This window comes from Plectrocnemia conspersa, unplaced genomic scaffold, assembly GCF_051122295.1.
Source record: "Plectrocnemia conspersa isolate PC_06_02 unplaced genomic scaffold, ASM5112229v1 ptg000008l, whole genome shotgun sequence".
In the NCBI taxonomy this organism is placed as follows: Eukaryota; Metazoa; Arthropoda; class Insecta; order Trichoptera; family Polycentropodidae; genus Plectrocnemia; species Plectrocnemia conspersa.
This window is the reverse complement of record NW_028277172.1, coordinates 1612814-1633844: the sequence shown is the minus strand read 5'-3', so window position 1 is coordinate 1633844 and position 21031 is coordinate 1612814. Positions and strand designations below refer to the sequence as shown.

The 21031-nt window shown below is 30.8% G+C and overlaps 2 protein-coding genes across 34 annotated transcripts in view; both read right to left on the bottom strand.

Annotated features, from left to right (window-relative positions):
• NfI (Nuclear factor I) overlaps nucleotides 1-1587 on the bottom strand; it is a 47645-nt gene extending 46058 nt beyond the window's left edge. For all 25 annotated transcript variants that reach the window (XM_088189802.1, XM_088189807.1, XM_088189812.1 and 22 more), the window contains exon 1: nucleotides 817-1587. In XM_088189802.1, the coding sequence (XP_088045928.1) occupies nucleotides 817-897 (81 nt within the window). In that variant the 5' untranslated portion in view covers nucleotides 898-1587. The remainder of the gene's footprint in view (nucleotides 1-816) is intronic.
• A 15070-nt stretch (nucleotides 1588-16657) lies between these two features.
• The window catches only part of LOC148232689 (uncharacterized), a 74649-nt gene continuing 70275 nt past the window's right edge, over nucleotides 16658-21031 (bottom strand). For 5 of the 9 annotated variants that reach the window (XM_088191183.1, XM_088191177.1, XM_088191179.1 and 2 more), the window contains 6 exons: nucleotides 20880-20918; nucleotides 20456-20577; nucleotides 20211-20380; nucleotides 17656-17779; nucleotides 17468-17531; nucleotides 16658-17385 (listed from right to left, as the gene is read on the bottom strand). In XM_088191183.1, coding sequence (XP_088047309.1) covers nucleotides 17301-17385; nucleotides 17468-17531; nucleotides 17656-17779; nucleotides 20211-20380; nucleotides 20456-20577; nucleotides 20880-20918 — 604 coding nt within the window. In that variant the 3' untranslated portion in view covers nucleotides 16658-17300. The remainder of the gene's footprint in view (nucleotides 17386-17467; nucleotides 17532-17655; nucleotides 17780-20210; nucleotides 20381-20455; nucleotides 20578-20879; nucleotides 20919-21031) is intronic. The other 4 variants (XM_088191180.1, XM_088191188.1, XM_088191181.1 and 1 more) reach the window with 4 other exon arrangements.

The following is a 21031-nucleotide window of genomic DNA, read 5'->3' as shown; positions in this document are numbered from 1 at the left end:
TATATATGCAACATTTATGCATATATAAAAACAGAGTTTTTACATTTTAATTAATGAATTGAGCCTAATACGTATTTAGATTGCCAAAAAAACGATATATGTATTTTAAAATAATAATACAAAATGGGTTAAAAAAATACGATATTTTTACTGCAGAATCCGACTTTTACAAATGCGCTATTATATAAAACGACACAAAATTACGTTTCTACTTCAATAGTATCATTTTATTCTAATATTTTTCAACAATTAAAATAGCCACAAAATTGATTATGCATATAAAAAATCAGCAGTAGCTGCGCAATAAGAAATTTTCTAAAACGATAATAAAAATTGAATGTGATTTTTTAAATTATTTAAGCCAAAATAAAATGATATATTTTAAATTGTTATAAGCTCAATATCGGATATATATCGTTAGCTAAGATTATATTAGATTGAGGTCTTAATAGAAAAAAGGTATTCGAAGCCTGACCTAAATATATTTAATCAAATATGTCGTACGTTGGACGGATATATAAGATATTTCCTTTTGAACTTCCTTACATTAAACAAAAACAACAGCAATAAGATCGTCGCGTTCGGCGTGCAATAATAAACAATTTAAAAAAAATAGAGAAAAATAATAAAATAAAATAAAATGACACACATCGATACGACACCGTATTGTTAATATTGCATTTGGTTAATTACATAATGTTTCAAACAATTCGTCAAACTAATGATATCGGACTTTCATATGAGACTTTCAGTTTTTTTATTTTTTAGGCCCGCCTTTTCTAAATTTTCGTGTTTTTTTTTGTTATTTTGCTGCACCTGTCCGGAAGACGGAGTTTGGAGGTAAGACGAAACGTCCGGCTCGACCATGCAGCTGCGCAAAGAATCAGGGATAAACATGCCAGCAGCCTCAATGGCTGAGCTGAGAGGCGAGCCTCGTTTGGCAAATCATATCAGCGCGGTCATGACTCAGATTCTCAGATACTCAGATTTGTCCTCCTCGTCTCTGGGATGCGCTTTTCCCGCCGTCGAGTCTGGTAGGCGGGTCTAGGCGATCGATCCGATCTTCTCCGCTCTCCTCCACGCCGTTTATGTGTACGTATGTGTGTCTGTCTGTGTGTGTATATGTGTGTGTGTATTTCGAGAATGTTTCCTCGTCGTCTCTCTCGTGGTCTCGTCTCGACTCTCCTCAGCCAGCAGCAACAGCCGTGTAGGACCAAAATAGCAAACCGAGGTTCGCTGAGCAGCGCGGACACTGACTATTCATAGAATAAATCGTGTCTCCTTCGCACAACACGATGAGAGAGCGAAATCCACTGTATCGAATCACAACACTTTAATTTTAAATTAAATTCCAAGGCGGTGGTGAAAAATTTTCCGGACGGGCCCCGCGGGCGGCGTCGCTCTCGTCGCGGTCGATTCGTTTGGTTGATTTTTATTTTGTTGTTGTTGTTGTTGTAATTATTTGCGGATCGCGGACGGCGGCGGGGTGCGGGGGCGATTGTTGTAAAAAGTGTAAAAATTTTCTTATTATTTTTGGGAGGATGGAGCACGAGTGTGGCTGCTCGGCGCGCCCGGCCGGACTGCTCTGGTGGCGCAAAGCTCTGCCGGCCGACGGCGCTGCTACGCGGTGGTTCGAAAGTCTCTCGCGTATTAATACAGCGAGCTTATTTTTTAACATACTGAAAATATATGATCAATTGCATTCGAATGTTTCAAAGTGCTTTCCAAAAAAATATACGAGTGGAGATTAAAAACTTCATGGCATAAATTTTTTTTGTGAAGTTCTATAAACTGTCCTTAACCGTTGATTTAGAAAGTGGAACAAGTCCATTTTATTAAAAAAAAGGGTTAGTCATTAATTGACAGTCGGTTTTAATTATATTTTCTTAATCGGTTTTATTTATATTTTCACGATTTTTTAAGATAAAACATATTTTATAGCCAAGCCCGCATACACAGACATTATTTTTTATATATATTTATGTATTCCTAAATATACATATATATTGATTACCTATCATCAGCAATAATCACTAAACTATTAGCAGGTAAGAAGAAATCCAAAAAATGTCATTGCAAGTCGTGATTGCAGAATTTTCAAATTAAAGGTAAAGAAGAAGAACATTTTAAACAGACCAATGTTTTCTAGATACGCCTCGTATTATATAATCAATGTAAGTGTGTGAAAGGTTTCACATAATTATAAAAAAAATTTCCCCCCCCCCTACCATTTGAATTTGATCTGAAAAATGCATGTCATTTATTTAAAAATCATGAATTTTAATGAAATAAATATATTTAAAAAAACTACCACTTCCCCCCCCCCCTCTATAGAAAGCTAATTTATTTAGGATATCTATAAAAAAATGTCTAAAGAAACGAAAATATTTTTTAAAGTATGTATTTTTAATAAAATCATATCGAAATACATTTTCGCCGGTACATATATATTTTTACCAGTAAAAATATAATATTGCAGGTGCCAGTAAAATTATACGATTTTAAATTTCCATATGTAGTTATATACATATGTATATAACTACATATAAAAAAATAAATTTCAGTATGCTCCTATCCGCGGTAATAATATTCAAACTAACGTATCTTTTACATTAAAACCAATAAAAATAGTGTGAATAAAAAATCCTTCCCTGAGCGATGTAAAAAAAAGTGTACTCTTAAAAATGTGAAAACTCCTGATGATACTGGGACAATCTTCGGCGAAATATAGAGCTCATTCAAAAAACAAGATGAACGCGAAAAAAACACTTTAATATATTTTTTTTATTATAATATCGCGTAAAATATAAACAATGTAATAATAATAGCAGTAACGTGCTGTATATCGTTTTCAACGATTCGACATTTGCAACAATACGACAAACGATTGATAAACATTTTTTCAGTTAGCTCCTATCCGCGGAACAGTGAGGGTAATAATATTCAAACTAGCGTGTTCTTAACATTAAAACCAATAAAAATAGTGCGAATAAAAAATTCTTCCCTGCGCGATGTAAAAAAAAAGTGTACTAATGTAAAAATGTGTAAAAGAAAGCAAAGTTCAAATACATTTTCACCAGTAGATATATGTTTCTACCAGTGAAACTATAATTAAACTGATGTGCAGCTATAAAATGTCTATGAAACTCAATTTGATAGTTGCGAAACGTATATTTGCTGTTCAAAGCCAAACCTAAGCTAAACGAATTAACAAAACCCATGTCGAATTAATGAAAGTTCTTATTATAAGTCCAAAATACAAAGTAAGCCAACTCAAAAACTCCCTGAAAAAGCTGAATTGACGTCCTTGATTATAAGCCAGAAATTCTTGGGTTATCCCTCAAAAAAAATTAAAAAAAGAAACAGTTTCAAATTTATCCCGAAAATATTTTTTTAAATATGTCATTTCAGTGAAATCACGTTGAAATACATTTTCCCTGTTATATATATATACCAGTGAAAATATAATTTATTTGGCAGGTGCTAGTATAATTATATGATTTCAACTTTTCCATATGTAACTGATAAGCGCTAGTAAAAAATTATATGCTACTCTAAAATGTCTATAAAACTCAATTTGACAGTTGCGAAACGTACATTTGCAATTCAAACCCAAACCTAACATGTTGCTTAATATTTTAAAAATATAATAGCAATCCTAACAGATATTATAACGAATTTTTAATATACGCGTATTGGTCAAAGTGTATTCAAATCGATTTTGGTCCATAGGAGAGCGCAAAAAACAATTATTACTTCTCAGAAGTCAAACACTTAACTCAAAAGCAATAAAATCGTGTCGGTGAGTTTTTATTTATTTTTATCAGTTCGAAATGATCGTTAGAATGACTTCTAAATTATTTATGTACGTGATTGAATCTCCTACAAAATCAAAAGTATAGACAATATAAAGAAACAACATGATGGCGGTAGTCTTTTTAAGACCTATTAAAAAAATATTCGGCGCTCAATAAATTCAATGTTTCATTAAATAGATATGTACTTTTGTTCACACCACGTGAGCAATGTCACTCGCGACAGCCCAGGTAGGATGTTGCAGGACCATGTTAGGACATCCTAATCTATTGCAGCGATTAGAAAATCTATTTTAGAGAATACTTATGTTTTCAATAATATTAAAACTATTATGCATTTTTCATGTGAGCGCCTTTGCAAACACCGTGTAGTTTCGCGTTGATTACGGCGCTGTAGGACGCAGAACGGCCGTCACACGAGTATTTCGTACGTAAAGCTCGATGGTGGGGGTAGCAGACGGAGCCGGCGGCGGGGGGAGCTTTCCCGAAAAGCGCCGAACGCAGATCGGTAAGCTCTCGGACATTTCCGGAAATTTTCCTCTCGCACTACCCAAACGCCGGAATGCAACCGACGCATTTACCCAATAAATACTTTATAAAGCAAACTATATAGCAAACTTTACGTTTCATAAAATCCATACGTATACGTATATTTACAGATAGCGCAACGACAGATAAACTGCTTTCTAAACATTTTCATTTAATATTTGCTTCAATTGCATAATATTCTAAATTAAAATCATACATGAGTAAAGTCATCTATATATTTCAACATACAAGTATAACATAAGCAGAACAAATTTATTAAAAATAAAATTGCGTTTATAAACCAATACAGCTATCGTATCCGACTTCGACCCATTACGTTGTAATTAGTGTTTTTTTGGAAAATTACTCGAGAAAAATCGTAATTCGAAAAAAAAATGCTGAAGTTATTGCAAAGAGTCTATTAAAGCAATACGCAGTTGACAGTAAAAAATTGAGAAACAAATCAGAGATTATCTCGCAAAACCTATAGAAAAAAACTCAAGAAATAGATAATATAATTCAACAACTTTCTAATCGCAAGGCCCCCGGAAAATAATATATTACCAACAGAGCCTTTAAAATGCTTCCATCGAATGCCTTCGATTACTTTTAAAATATAATAAATTCGTCATTTCCTTGTCTATATTTTCCACAAAAAAAGCAAGCTCATGTAATAGTTACTCCAAAACCGGGTACTGACCCTACGCTTCCTTCGAGCTATCGATCTCTACGTATACTGCACGTCACGAGCAAAATCTACGAAAAGATAACTCAATAATATAGACATACTTAGTATATTTTCTATATAGTTTATAGCCTTTTTTATGTTTACAATTAGTTATTAGCTAAATTCAATAAATAAATTAAAATATTTGTGCTTATAATTTACGGGGGGAGAATAAAAATCCCTTTAAAATTCAATCAAAAAAAATTAAATAATAATTTTAATACATTTCATTGGAGAACTGGAATTGAACCGTTGATTTTGAAAGTGAGGTAAGTCTATTTTGTTTAAAAAATAAAGAGTAAGAGCTAATTTTCATTAGCAATTATCATTAAATATCTGTTTTTAATCAATTCACAATCATATCTATAAATAACTAGTAATTTATTTTGATCAATAATATTAATTTGTTGATTTTGAAAGTGAGGCAAGTCCACCAAAATTTAATAATTTTAATACAAATTGTAAAGCGTGCTCTGATAGTTAGTTTCCATATTTGCTATAAACTAATGGTTTTATACAGAAGTGTGCTAAGAGAAGAATGCGACAGAAAAATTACAGATGAACGCAAAGGACTTGCAGTTTTAAATATTATTTAAATACCAAAGAAGCAAAAATTTTTTAGACACATTTAATATATTTAAAGGAAAAGTAGAACATGCTCTCAATGCGCAACAAAATTTTGAAGTATATTTTCATAGTAGAATGGAAGGTTCATCCAGAAAAACCAATAAACACATTGAGAGTTTTCCTCAATCAGAAAGCCATTACACAAGGTCTCACAATCCAAATAAAAAGTGTTTAAAAATTGAATTAAATATGTGGAGACCACACATATAGGCACATTTAATGAATGAACGTTTTTGGTCACGGTCATTAACAATGAGACAAACCATCATGGCACAAGAGGAAATTCTTTTGACCACACAACACGGGTCATTAAGAGAATTTTTTGTGACAAAACGGTACGGACGCAATCAATCACCACAATGCAGACCCTTTCCGAAGAATTCGATAGTCTGGAGCCAAGCAAAAAAACTCGCTTTTGGAAATACACGTCTGATTTCTCGAATTCTAAGAAGCTACTGCAGCGATTGGCAAGGAGATCGATGCACAATCGCGATTGGCCAGCTAGCGTGCTTCCTCCTAAAGGATATAAGCCCGGACTCCGACGAGGAGACGGCCCAAGACAGACGGCCCAGACAAGCGGAGAGCCAGCGACGCAGACTGCTTGGAGACAGCAGAGACGGGTACAGGCGACCAGAGAGAAAAGATCTACCAGCAGCCATCCGGAAGAACCAGCCACGCGCTCTCACCGACAGACCTGAAGATCACATCTGACACTCACCGCACGCAGACATCATCACCTGCACACCTTCATCGCGAGAAAAGTCACGCCGTAATCGTCCATAGTCAAAATTGTAATTATAACTTAATAAACAATCTAATATGATTCACCGAAGAGTCTCATTGGCCGCGAGGTCAACCACCCCTAGGGCTACGCCCCAAAAAAATATAATAAAAATGTATAATTTATACATTGATAAATGTAAGAACATAACACAAATTATGTTAAAGAAAAAAATTATGGGAATATTTTTAACACTTTCATCATTCACGTAAAGACACGTGTCAAAAGATTCGCACAATATGCAATTTATAAGTCACGTAATATTGAAGAAAAAACAAATCTAATGAAACTTAATTTAAAAGATACCGAACTAGTTAGAAAAGCTTTTTAAGAAGATAAAGCGCTAGCCTCAAAAAACCCAGGAAACCATTTTGCTTTCACATTTGATTTGCAAAAAGCACTACCATACCCTAAACTGACAGTTTCTATTTTATACTATAAACGAAACATGTGTTTTAAATTAAGGTTTCCGCAATTTACATGATACATGATCACAACCAACTGCATCCAAAGGATCACAATAAGTAGCTTCTTGTTGTTTAAGACATCTACAAAATGTGTCAATTCAAAAACATGTTATCGCTTATGGCCAAAATAGAAATATAAAGTTGGATAACAATATAAATATTATTGACCATAAACTATTATTATCTGGATTATCATTCTTGCCAAATGATCGCGATTTTGTTGTTGTATGAATAGAGAATTTTCTCCGTTCACTTGCAAGTCATTAGTTGACAATATGCCAAAAAGGTTGCAGCTGTAATTAAAGCTAAGCTAAATAATAAAAATAACGATTTTTTAAAGATTAAACAACATTATGCCCCATTATTATGGCCAAAACTGTCTATACATCTTATATATATAATTTGTTTAACATTTTACCGGATTTATTCAAACGTCACTTACCTTTTTAAGATGTGAAGACTTTCGTATCGCCCATTTTTTTACTCGTATCTCGTTTGCCGACGTTTCGGCCACCGATGTTGGGGTCGTCATCTTGGGCGCAATTTTGACCTTATCCCATCCGCCAGCCGCCACCCAGAACTATCGCGATTTTGATTCGATCGGGTATTTTGTTATTTGTCCGTTTGTTTGTCGCTAAGGCAACAACAAGTGAGTGTTGAAATAATATTATATAATTTAAATAATAACATAACGAGCTTGAAGTCAACAGTGAAATTTAAACGAAAGTAGCTTAAAAATTTCAACACAGAAAATTTTCATAAATCTCAAATATAGATCTTAGCAAAAATGTCAAACTTTTGCAGTAAACACTGCAAAACTATGATGTAATAGTAATATGACAATCAAACTCTAACGTACAAAAAACTTGGGATTCGAGGGTCTGAAAAATATATATTCCGCAAAATTCAGACACGCCTTGATTATAAGATTATTTATATCGTATTGCGGGAAAGATGAAAGACATTAACTGAGCAATAAAAATACATTTTTAACGAAAAATATCAAAAAATTTATGCTGATTTTCAATGGTGACATTTGCCTAATTTCTGCCTAGTTACAACGTAAGATTTTATTCCTTGAATATATTACGTATTAAAGTATAATATTATCTGCACCAGTCGCATTTAATCTTACAGTAGTTCCCTTATATCCTATTATTCGATTAATCCATCTCATATGAATATACAGCATTATACTGGATATCTATAATAATGATTCGGTAAGCTCAGCCATGTGTATATGTTCAGTCTGAACTTTGATGCAGCCGTGGCTGTACATAGGTTTAAGCGATAATATGTACTACGTGGGATATGCAATCCCCAGCCTCCGAGGACTTATCTAGAGGTCTACTGTACGTATAGATATGCGAGGAGATAGCAATTGCTTCGATAGGGATGTGAAAATTCCTGGAGATTATATTATAAATTATTTATGAGGAAAATTCAATACTTTATCAAAAAATAGTTTACTAGATTTATTGTAACGTATTTATTTATATCTTTGCATATTATGTACATTAAAGAAATAATTTTTCCTTTATTATTAATTTATATTGTACACATTAACGGTACCTGGAAAATTCTTTTTAGGCTTATTAATAAGAAATGGATCACGAATTCCTATTTTTTCAATAAATATGTTTTTTCAAGTTCCTCAAAAAATATATTAATTGATATTTTCAAGGTATGGCCCTTATAAATATTTTTTTATAATTTAACCTCATTAGATTCTTTTACCATTTTCTTATATTTGATTTTATGAATTCTGCAAAAATTTCAAAAGGATTGACAAAATTGTTCATCGATATGAATTTCCTTTATTGATAAAGCTATAATATTTGTATATTATATTTATAAGAGTCGCATATTAGTTATATGAAAAATAAAAAATCATAAAAATCATAATCGCATATTTCATAAAATACTCAAATGTATGTCTAAGATTTATCAAAATAGTTGTACCAAAAAAAAATTTACAATCTAAAAAATATTGTTTTTACAATATAATTTTTACGATAGTATTATATATATGTTTTCTTTACTTTAAAGAGAATTCTATTTTTAATTCCTCTCTTGTGAAAATTTAGTGATTTTCCTTAAAAAAAGTTATAAGTTAAATTCATAGATGCCAAATAATTATTTCGAAGTTTTTTTGTAGCTTCCAGTTATAATTTTAAGGTTTGAGAACCGTAGAGGGTGTGGCTTCGTAGCCAATGCGACAAATAATAAATGACGACATTTATTCTCCGAGCGGTGGGGGAGAAGCTGGCGCAGGAATGATGTCCCTGGGCTTCATAAAATTCCCGTGTCGTCTGAACGAAGTACCGTTACACGAAATAACATGCTTTATCTCTTTATTCGTTGCATGCGACACCCTTCACACTTCTCTCTCTCGAGGATCGGCGTCAGTCCTGGATTGTTATATGAATAAATTTGATTAACCTACAATACCACTTACTTCATTCCATATTTTTGCTATTTATGTATCTGATTTTTTAATATTGGGCAGAATTTCAACGATATTTTAAATAAATAAAATTATAATAGTCATTAATAAATGTGCTCATACTAATTATTGTTTACAAAAGCAATAAAATATTTATGTTTATTATAAGAAAAGAGCATTATCTTTAAAAGTGCAGGGTAACACCCCCACCGTGTATGGCTGAGAGGCAAATAGTAGTGGATTCTAATTATTACGTAACGATAATGGCAAAAGCTCATTTTTTTAAAGCTTTTTCAACAATTTTTCAAATTCATATTTATTGTATTAGACTCTTATTGATATTTCAAAATGTATTTTTAATTAATAATTCAATTAGGTTAGTATAATAAATAACAATAATATGTTATAATATTTTTGCATTAAAATATTTTTATTACGAAAATATATTAGCAGTTCTAAACTGAAAATATTAAACGTAATAATATATGATAAATACAATATAAAAGTGTTCTTTATATAAATCTGCAATAAAAATATCTATATTTCTTCAGAGACAAATTAAACTAACATTTATTTTGTAGTTGTTCTATTAGGGAGGGATTACTCTATAACCAAATCCAGACGAAAACATGTTAGTGTTCTTAATAATTAAGCAAAGTCGAACGTCCCGCCCAGTTTTTGATCTTTTAACTAATGGCAATAATTCAGAGCAGAACCAGACTCTTTTTGTCTATTATCATACATATATAACCAAACTTTTTATGTATTTTATAACGATACATTCCAAATTAATATATTTATTGTCGTCGCAATCTATTGAAATTTAATATCTATAAAAACTCATGATATTTGAGACAACAAAGTCTAAGAGTTTTGTTTGCAATTGTTTAAAAACGTCCGCTTGAAAATGCAAAATAAATTATTTGTTTGTTCGCTATATAATATAAATTTCAACACAACTTTATAATATTCATTTTACGACCCTTCTAACAAGTCTTTCGCAACTAATTTTAATGCAACATTTTGAGTGAACCCGAAATTCACTTATTGCGGCAGTGGATCAATTTTTTAAGTACTTCTTTGAGTACTACGAATCATAAACAATAAACTGTCGATAACTATGGACAAATAATAACGATTCTATGGACATCTCGTTAGGACGTTAAAAAACCAGAGGTTAATTAAATGGTTGACTTTATAAATCTGTATAACTTACATAAATATTCTTTCCCATATATTTTTCATGAATGGCAAAAGATTATGTCGGAAAAGCTCATCACATAACTTTCTTAAACGGTACATTTTCAGAGTACTAATTCTTTCAACAGATCAATGCATTGCTTCTAGATATATTTTTATTTATATATCATATTTTCTAAAATAGGTTTAAATGCAATAAATCTGATTTATCACTTCCTTATAGTAGTTTATATAAGACTAAACATTTATAAAGTATTAAAAACTTGATGTATTATGTGTAGTGAGGAAGTTTTTAAAAGGTGCATATTTATTAGAGATGAGTTCTTCAAAAAAAAAAAGTTATTATTCAGATTGATTAAAAGTATACTATTTTTTACACCAAATCAAGTAGTTCTGCTTTTATCATATTTTTATTATATTTTACTCTAGAGTTTTTCATAAATAAAAATACATAAATACGTAGATTTTGCTAACTGATTACTTTAATTTTATTCCTTATAAAATTGTTTAAAATATATTGACTTAAAAATAGTAATTTATTTTTTGCTTATAAATGATGACAAAACAGCGCTATACTAACTGTGATTTCTGAATCAAATATTACTCCGTGCTATTTTTAGTGATTTAATATACATATATATATATATATATATATATATATATATATATATATATATATATATATATATATATATATATAAAAAAGTAGCAGATATTGATATTTAAAAAGTAATTTAGAATATGTTTTAGTAGTTGCAAATAAATTAATCATATTTCAAAGTATTTTAAGCAATCAATTTGACGACAAATATTATTATAATTATGCAACGTTACAGTCATTTTAAAAATAAACTACTAAAGGGGAAATATAATAATATACCTTATATATTTATGTAACATATTCAAAACCTTCAAAACCCCATATCATTATTATAAACCATCAATAGTAATTGCAAAAATAAATTACAATTGATGTTCACACCACTAGCGTATGCAGATTTGGACATAAATAAATAAATTAAGTGACTTATCTGGATGCAACATATAGATCAGCATACCAAAGCGTATCGTATCTTCGTGTATGGTGACCATGCTTCATGCAATTCAAAATGTTCTCAATTATATTTTAGAATGTATGTATATATTCATATTTTATTGATTATGTTTATAAGACTCTGTTTATATTTTTAATTATATTTATAATCCTTCTTTTCAATTTATATTAAATACTGTAAATGCACTTTTTATGGATATATTTTGTATCTAGTTTATGACTCATTAAAAAAAATCAGGAGCTCCTCTATAATCAAATTAATTTAATGTATAATAATAGTTAAGTCTATTTACATATCATGGTCACACCACACAATCTAAAAGGTGGTACATCGTAGATATATTCCCGAGCTTAGTTTCAAGACATAATTCAGCTACGTTTTTGTAAGGGATCTAGCGAATTTTAACATACGAAATATTCTCAGTAATTGTTGAATACATACATACTTATACTTAAAGCATAGTATAAGTACATTATCGTACAAACACAGAGAATATACCTATATTAGTACATTGATAACATTTCCTAAAGAAAACCTTCTTCGATATCAATCTTGAAGTGTTAGTGCACTTTTCCGGCTATGGTGCTTTTCCTTAATGGGATTTTAATGATGTTCGTTCTATTGTCGAAGAATAGGAAAAACAACAAACACTTTTTTACAGTTGCCACTATACCTTTCAGAAACATTCTCTCCGCCTATTCTATTATTATATTTTTTATGCATTATTCAGTTGTGGTGGTGGTATGGAAATGTAGATTCATATTAAAATTTCTTTCATGTATGTATGTATTATATGTACATATATAATGTGTACACATGAAACCCCATAAAATATGCTATGAGAGAATTGCACATGCAAAAATATTCTCTGTGTTACTTTATTTTTATGCTATATATAATAAAAATATATATAAACCATATATGTATACTCGTAAAATAATTTATAAAGCAGTAGGTTACATTTTTTTTACAAAAATAATATTATTTAGAATAAGAAGCATGTAATATAATTTTCCACAATTTTCTTCGTCTAATTTCTTTTAAAAATATTATATAATCGTATTATAATGTTTTAGGTTTTTATTTATACTAGGTTCCTTGTCCTTCAAATATATTTCTAGTAAGCTGCTAAAATTCCGCAGGAATTAACAAGTTAATAACAATACGACTTTCAATGATCATTACAAATATTTATTTAAAAAACAATATTTTTTTAAAGTAAAGAATGATTTAAATTGCTCTAGTAGGTTTTGCACCATCACAGACATAAAATGTTATGATGTGAATAATTACCATTTATATAAAAATAGTTATTTTTCTCTTAATAAAAGACTATAGCTATTAAAATATAATATATATAATAGTATAATTATTTTAAAAATAACAGTTTTTTAATTAACACCACCATTTTTTTACAAAGTGCCTCAGAATTATATCGTAATATTTTTGTCAAATAGTTTTGTCAATCAGTCTTGTTAAATAATTCATAAAAAAACTCAAATTTACTTATAATCGGAGTGTTGTCGGTTTTATTAATTGTCACTAAAACCGTTGGACCGTATTTTAACAAAATTTAAAAAAAATCAGAATACATTTACCAAATGTAACTTGTTAGTTCTACACATTTTTAAATGCACTTTACATTATTATACACACCAAAGAGTCTCATAAGCTATGTATTAAAAATAATGATTTGGTTTCCGCCCCAAATCAGCTTTGTTCAAAAAATCAAGAGTCACCTGTCAGACTCCGGCAGACATTCGAATAGACTAGTAGACGCCCGCACGCCCGGAGACAACATACTGTCATGGACGCACGCACCAAAGAGGTATCGACTGTCGCTGCCACGCCCTCTACAATACTTCTGAGGATCTTCCACCGACAACATCTCTGCGCCAGCTTCTCCACCACTGTTCGGAGAAATGTGTAATATAATATAAAAAAAATCTTACTAGTTTCCACCTGCGTCTTACTGGCTGCAAAGTCACACCCCTCAGGGTTAAAAACCCGAAACTTTAAATAATATTTTACTGGCAGTTTATTGATTTTTTGCACTAATTGGTAAATAAATTAATAGCAATAAAATACGAATATATTCAAATATTAAAATCGAATAATTTAGAACCTTAGTTACAACGTAATAAACACAATCAACAAATACTAAGTAAGTAATAAATCAGTGCCATATATTTTATTAATTATAAACCATTATTATAGTTTACAATCAATAGTCACCATACATGACTTGTGAAAAAATATGTGCTAATGAGAAAATTAAAATTACTAATTTTGATTAAAATTCAAAAAAAACATGGTTCGTATGGAATTCAAGCCCATGTCTTTAATATATTAGTCACTAACTTATATTACTGGTTAATAATATAATATAATCTTATCATGATATTTCTATAAGTAATTAAAATTATCACGAGTACCGCAGTGCAGTTTGCTCGGATCGTTCTTTTTAATTTTATATACTAATACTTACCATACATCTATCATAATTAGTTTTAGTACTTCCACACACAATACAAATTAAAAAACACTTGGGTCCATATGGTACTGGAACCTAAGTATTTCATGCATTAGTAATGCTTGCACTACACTTTCTGGAAGTTGTCCGAACCGAAGTTCAACTGAAGTCGGCCGAGGTCGCCGACTTCCGAGTAGCGGCCACATTGACACAAATTTCATATGCCGTCCGGACGGAGGGCGTGAACGACGTCCGCACGGCGGCTGCTGTCACGTACAGCTTGCATATTTGCGCGCGATCGAAAAACGTGCCAAATAATCGCAATTTGTAAATTGTCATAATATTAAAATTACGCTACTGATAATTATAAAAGTTTGTGTGGGCACTCACCAATACAATATCAGTGAAAACTTTTCGGTCGTAAATATTCAATTTACGCAAAATTTTTGTCGGCTTTTGCAAAATGACATAAGGCATAAAAATCATACTTCAGGACACGAACACCACATCTGTGACTATCCTAGAATTTGTCGCCATCGATTCTAAATAAGAATTCGTTATGGTGTGACATTTATATAAACCGATCTAGGAAAATACATAAGGATATTCGAAACGATTTTTTTTTTAACAAAATCAAGTACCACTAATTATTTTTTAATTATTTAATTTTATATGAAAAAAAATATAATAACGATATCTGTTAGATGAATATATTATCAAAAATATAATTAATCCCTTTTGGTGCCCTAAAATATTCAAAGATGTCAGTAAGAGTCTGTTAAGTCCCTGATAAGCATGTGGTATTATAACTTGACCACGTGACCACGATGCAGCGCTCGACGTGCGTGTTAACCATAGGACGCCTACGCGCATACTGAAATTGAACCGAGCTACTTGTTCTATCTCAGTTTGCGAAAAACCATATCATTATCTCTCTCACTCTCGTCACTTAACACGCGAGAGAGCGAAAGGGGAAGTATCTCACCGCTCGCGCTCGAAAGAGCAGCTCCGACTTCGGTCCGTTTGCCGACAATGTTCGGAAGCACTTGAAGCTGGCCAAGTCGACTGAATTACTCCCACTTTACCTCCCGTTCTCGGTAACCTCTGGCAACTTCCGAGAGATTTTAGACCAAACTCGACCGAAGTAACCCACTATATTCTCCGTCCTTGGCCAACCTTGGCCAACTTCCAGAGAGTGTAGTGCAGGCATAACACTTTACCATTGGTGGTTTTTCAGATAAAAAAATAAAGTCAGTAAAAAACCTGTACGGCATACATTTTATTTTATATAAATAAGACAGCAAATATTTTTTCATCATTTTATATTTGATTTTGCATTTTGAAAGACAATTAGTTACATAAAATTATCTTTTATAGTATGTATATATAAACATGACAGCAAAATGAAAGTACATTTTCACAGACGTTCCTATGGAGCATGAACGCACCGTTTGGACACAACGGTGCACGGATTAGCTAATAAAATTGTCATTGCTTCATCTTCTTCTTTTGATATATCATATAATAATCATATATAATAGCTCTAACTAGCGTGCAGAATTGTGCGAAACGACATATTGCCGTAAAACAAAAGTTAAGTAATTAATAATAGCTAACTACATCACCCCGCATCTCGTTTTAAGTACCTATCTAATATACCTTCAGTTCTGGCCTTCACTATCCAGGCTTTTAACTATTAATAAACAATACTAATTCATGTTATCGCTCTGTTGCTCTCAATCTTTCCTCGAAATGTGTGTATGTATGTGCTCGTTATAATATATATTAATTAATTAATAAAGTGATAATGTAAAGTATAATATTACTCAATTAAAACAACATGAACTTGTTCCCAATCATTATTTTAACGGACTCGTATTGTTTATACATATCTTATATATTTGTATGTATATATATATAATAAAATGCGTGTACGTATTAAGTATATATAACGTACAATCTATAAGTATATATATTTGATATTGTGTCGTTTCGCACAATTCTTATTTGCAAAGCTTAGCACAACACATCGTATCGACTTTGTCAAATTTAATAATCAATAAACCAGCATTGTTTAAACATCAATAATCAATCGATAAAAAATAACCACTTTGGGGTCGCAATAGCTCTTATCTCAACAGATTCATACAAATTATTATTTTTATATTATAATAATAATAATAATAATAACACACAAAGCCTAGCATTTCCCGTGTAATACGTTCAACTTTGTATAAACGCTTAATAATGTTTCTATTATATTTATTTGTATATGTATATTATTTTTAACATACCAAAGCTACCAGTATGAAAAATGTCAATCAGTTAGCGTCTTCTCATTGATTAAGCCCTAAAATATATTTACTCTTCTAAAACAATTGTGTTTAAAAGCGATTCTGTAGTCTTGACGTAAAGCTAGATTAAAATTATTACTTATAATTTAACTTTATTTCTACTGTGAGCTTCATAGGTTTTTTTATAAAGTATAAAGAAAGGGAAAAGGTCCGACGAAGGCTTGTACGGCAACGTACAACGTCATTTTTTTTTATTATATATTGATTATAATATCTATCTAAGAAAGAGTTTGATAGATTCACTTTTTTATATTTACACAAGTGGTACGTTTGCATTTTTAAATCATTACCTACGATACTTAGGAACGATAGTTCGTCTTATTTCGGTTTTAACAACACCGATCCGTTAAAACATAACATTCATAATCATCAAAACTTAATATGAAACTTAAACGTGTATTAGGTCGACAACGAAAAGTCGAATCTTATAATACTTTGTGCTTTCAAACATTACATCTCCAATCTTTACATTCTATCATCGCTTGCTTTTAGTTATTTTGTGCAGCATTTATGTTTACGGTATGGCAAACTTCAAGGGGAACACCCCATTTCAGTCTGCGGACGATTAACTGTTTTTATCCTCTTACATACCTACAATGTCTTGACTCATAAGATACATAACTCATAGATCTTTCAGATTCATCCAAATATCACATACTCTCCGTAGATGACATTAAAGCAATATACGATATAAGCAAAGCTTTCGAATAACTGGAGAGTACTACATATTTATAAATATTGTCAAAACTGTCATGTTCAAGCCTCTTGTTCTTTTAAATAAAAAAAATAAACACAAATATTAATACATTAAATTTAACAATAAAAGCTTAAACGTTTTGAACGTCATCGTCGTCGTCGTCGTCAACTTTGTGTGTCTCCAATACGATCGATTTGATTGATCCAGTTAGTGATCTATAAAATATAAATTTACCTTATCATTTATATTATACATACATAGAAATACAAATGATTTATATTATAGTACAATATTTACTTTCTTTGTGCCGGAATTGGCGGAGACTCGGAAACTCCGATACTCGGTTCTGGTGTTTTATCACCTGAAATATGATTTATAAATGAATGTGATTATAATATATGTAAGAAATTACTGTACTATATTACAAAACTTTAATGAGTTGAATATGGTAGCTATTAAAAAAAATTTTAACTAAAAATAATAACCTTTCACTATTGGAGTGTCTCCGATGAAAAATGTAGCACCGCTCGTTCCAGAAGCACTCTCTTCTGAAGCTTTCTTGCCCTCAAACATGATAGTTCTCTCTCTCGCTTGAGGTTTGTTTACATCCTGCAATATAAAAGTGGGCTAAGTCAATAAATAAAAAAAAATTAGTGTCACACTGTTTTATATTAGTATAATATTACTGTCGGTACTTCACTGTCGTGAGGTACCGAAGCTGCAAGTGTGCGAATACCGAACCCTCAATTTTTTAGGTTTTAAATATTATTTTTGCTTTATCCTGAGTTTTTAATCTATTTTTAAATTTAATGGTTGAATTAAGACATTATTTCTGTTTTTTCTATTACCGCGTTACTGCTTAAATTTACGCACTACATAAACGAATATTTATAAATAATGCTAGTCAAAATGCTTCAATCTATAAAAAACTACTTAAGATTTTCAATTCATTTGAAATTAGGTTAAATATTTTCAAAAGAAAACATTTAATATATTATTCAAAGTTAGATTCGAAACTTTGATATTTAATAATAAAACTAAATATTGAATTACATTTAAGAATAGGTTTAAAACTTAGCTAGATAATATTAAAATTAAACATTGTATTGCATTTTAAAATAGGTTTTCAACTTAACTAAATATTAATAAAACCAAAAATACCAAAAGGTTTGCAATATTTTATATCATTTAAAAGTAGGTTTGGAGTTTAAATAAATAATAATAACATATAGTATTGGTGACACATTTGCTCAGAAATATAACTGATACTAAAAAATATTTTGTTACCAACGCTACAACACAATCAATAACCTATAGTTGGTTTAATAAAAAAATATTTTAATAACAATTTTATCCAAAATGTTAGGATTGAGCTCTGTTTTGAAATATGTTAGTAGTTTTTCTAAAAAAAGGCTTTAGACCTTTTTTTATATAAATATATACTAACATAATCATTTTTATTTAAGATTGAGTGTAGTTTACAGTTGCTTCTAATTTATAATTGAAAATATTTTAAAAGTAACGTTTTTAATATTAAAACATTATTTTTTCTAGAATACAAAATTATTTACAATTTATATATTATTATTTTCGCTACAGTTTTGAAATCACGTATATTTATAGTATTTCATTTTCACCAGTAAATACATATTTATATTAGCTAAAATATAATTTAATTGATAGGCGCTAATATGTTACTCTAAAATGTCCACTTGCTGTTCAAACACAAACTTAACTTAAATACAAACTAAGCCAATTTATTTCTTAAGGTAAAAAATCGTAAGAAGAAGTACAGACAGATGTCGCATCTCGCATATTGCTCTATAGTTAGTCTGCACTTCGGTATAAAACTATGTTTTAAAAATATATTAGCAATCCTTACCGATATAACTATGGAATTAATTATATGAGAGTATTGGTTAAAATCTATTTAAACCGAATTTTGGTTAATATGAGCGCAATAACAATTATCACTTCTCAAAAGTCAAAAATTCACGTCAAAAGCAATAAAATCGTGTCGGTGCCGTCGCAGTGGGAACGCTCCCACTGCGACAGCACCGACACGATTTTATTGCTTTTGACGTGAATTTTTGACTTCTGAGAAGTGATAATTGTTTTTTGCGCTCTCATATTGGGCAAAATTTGGTTTTGTTATGTAACATTAAGTTTGTAATATTATTATTTAAAGTCATAGTATGAGATTTTTACTATACTCCGTTTCTTTTAACAGAGTCACTTTGATGTCTATACATTTCGTCATTATTCATAAGTGAAAAAGAGATGACAACTTTGGGTTTACGCCCCACTAATTTATTCTAAAATACAAGATGCGAAAATAAGTTTCTATATGTTAAACAAATTCAGAGAAATTAGAAATGTTACTATGTTTTTTTGAATGTTGAAACCGAGAAAGTTATAAGCTATCAAAATCAATAATTTATCAATCCTTATCATTCACGTATAAATATCTATAACAATTTATTGGAACGTATATGACAATTTTGCTCGGCTCAAGTGAGCCAATGAAATACCGCTTTGAAATAAGAGATAAGCCTCAAAGTGAATCTGTTAAATGAAACGAAGTATACATTAATATAATGTATACTTATATAATGGCATTATCTCAAGCCTATGTATGTATTCCTTTGTGATGCTTATACGAGCTTATTGCAAAAATAGAGAAAAGATACAACAAAATTGACATAAAATCAGTTGGAGAACTTCAGAAAAGTGCTAAAATCAATCTCTTTAATTAATTACTGGATGCAAACTTTTAATAATGTCACTTTTGCACGCTTTATTGTGAGTCAAGAAATCGCTTAAAGGGAAAAATCAGACGGTGAGTACATAAAAAGTTGTTTTTTAAATGGATCTGAAGAACTTTTCCATTCGTACTACACTTCCTTTTAAAATACACTTTCAGCAGAGTGCGCCAAGTATCGATCGAGACTTAGCAAACCGAGGAAGCAGCAGCTTTCTACTACTTGTCAAATCTGGTCTAACTTCCATTTCCAAAAATATTTGAATTCGAGATATTTACGTGCTTATCGCTGTCTAAATCTTGTTCCTGCACTTCATCAAGATGATCACTTCCAGAATGGTCCATTGTGAAGCAATCTTCAGTGCTGACACCCAAAGCTCGTTCACCTTTATCGTACAAGGCCGTCACTGGTTCAAAAGTATCCAACGACGAAACCATAGTATTTGAACCTGAAATCATTACATTGATACAATCACCGTATATAATGTGAACGCATTTCATTCCAATCAATATAAATATCAAACCTGCACTGGTTAGACTTCCAGTCATCGGAGTATCAACATCATAGTTATAAGTTGCTCTGGTAGCGTTGGAACTCGTCTGCTCCAAACTGTCCGTGCTGCCTAGCATCAAATCTTCTCTTGCCCTGATCAATTTAGATTCACCATAACAATCACTATTGCCAATAAGAGTAAGAGTAATGCTAAATACTAAAGCACAGTAATTGTGGAAAAATTGTGCACAGAAACATAACGAGTGGCCGACTGTAGAAACTCTTCCTTTAACAAAATTCCTAATTCACCTTCCTACATAGTCTATTAACAACTATTTAAATCAACCCAAGACTGAAACAAGCTATTAAAATATACATATGCCTTTCGTTTATACTCTTATGTTAATATCTAGCACAAACACGATCTACACACTTGACATTATGATGAATTTTACCTGCTGGTGCTGGTCAGCGTCACGTCATTGTCTTCAACCCTGAGAACATCACCACAGGCAAATTATATAATTGATCATTGCGCCTATTTTCTTAATTAACTAACCAAATGCAATGTTTTTCCACGTGATGCTAATGAAACATACATAAAAAA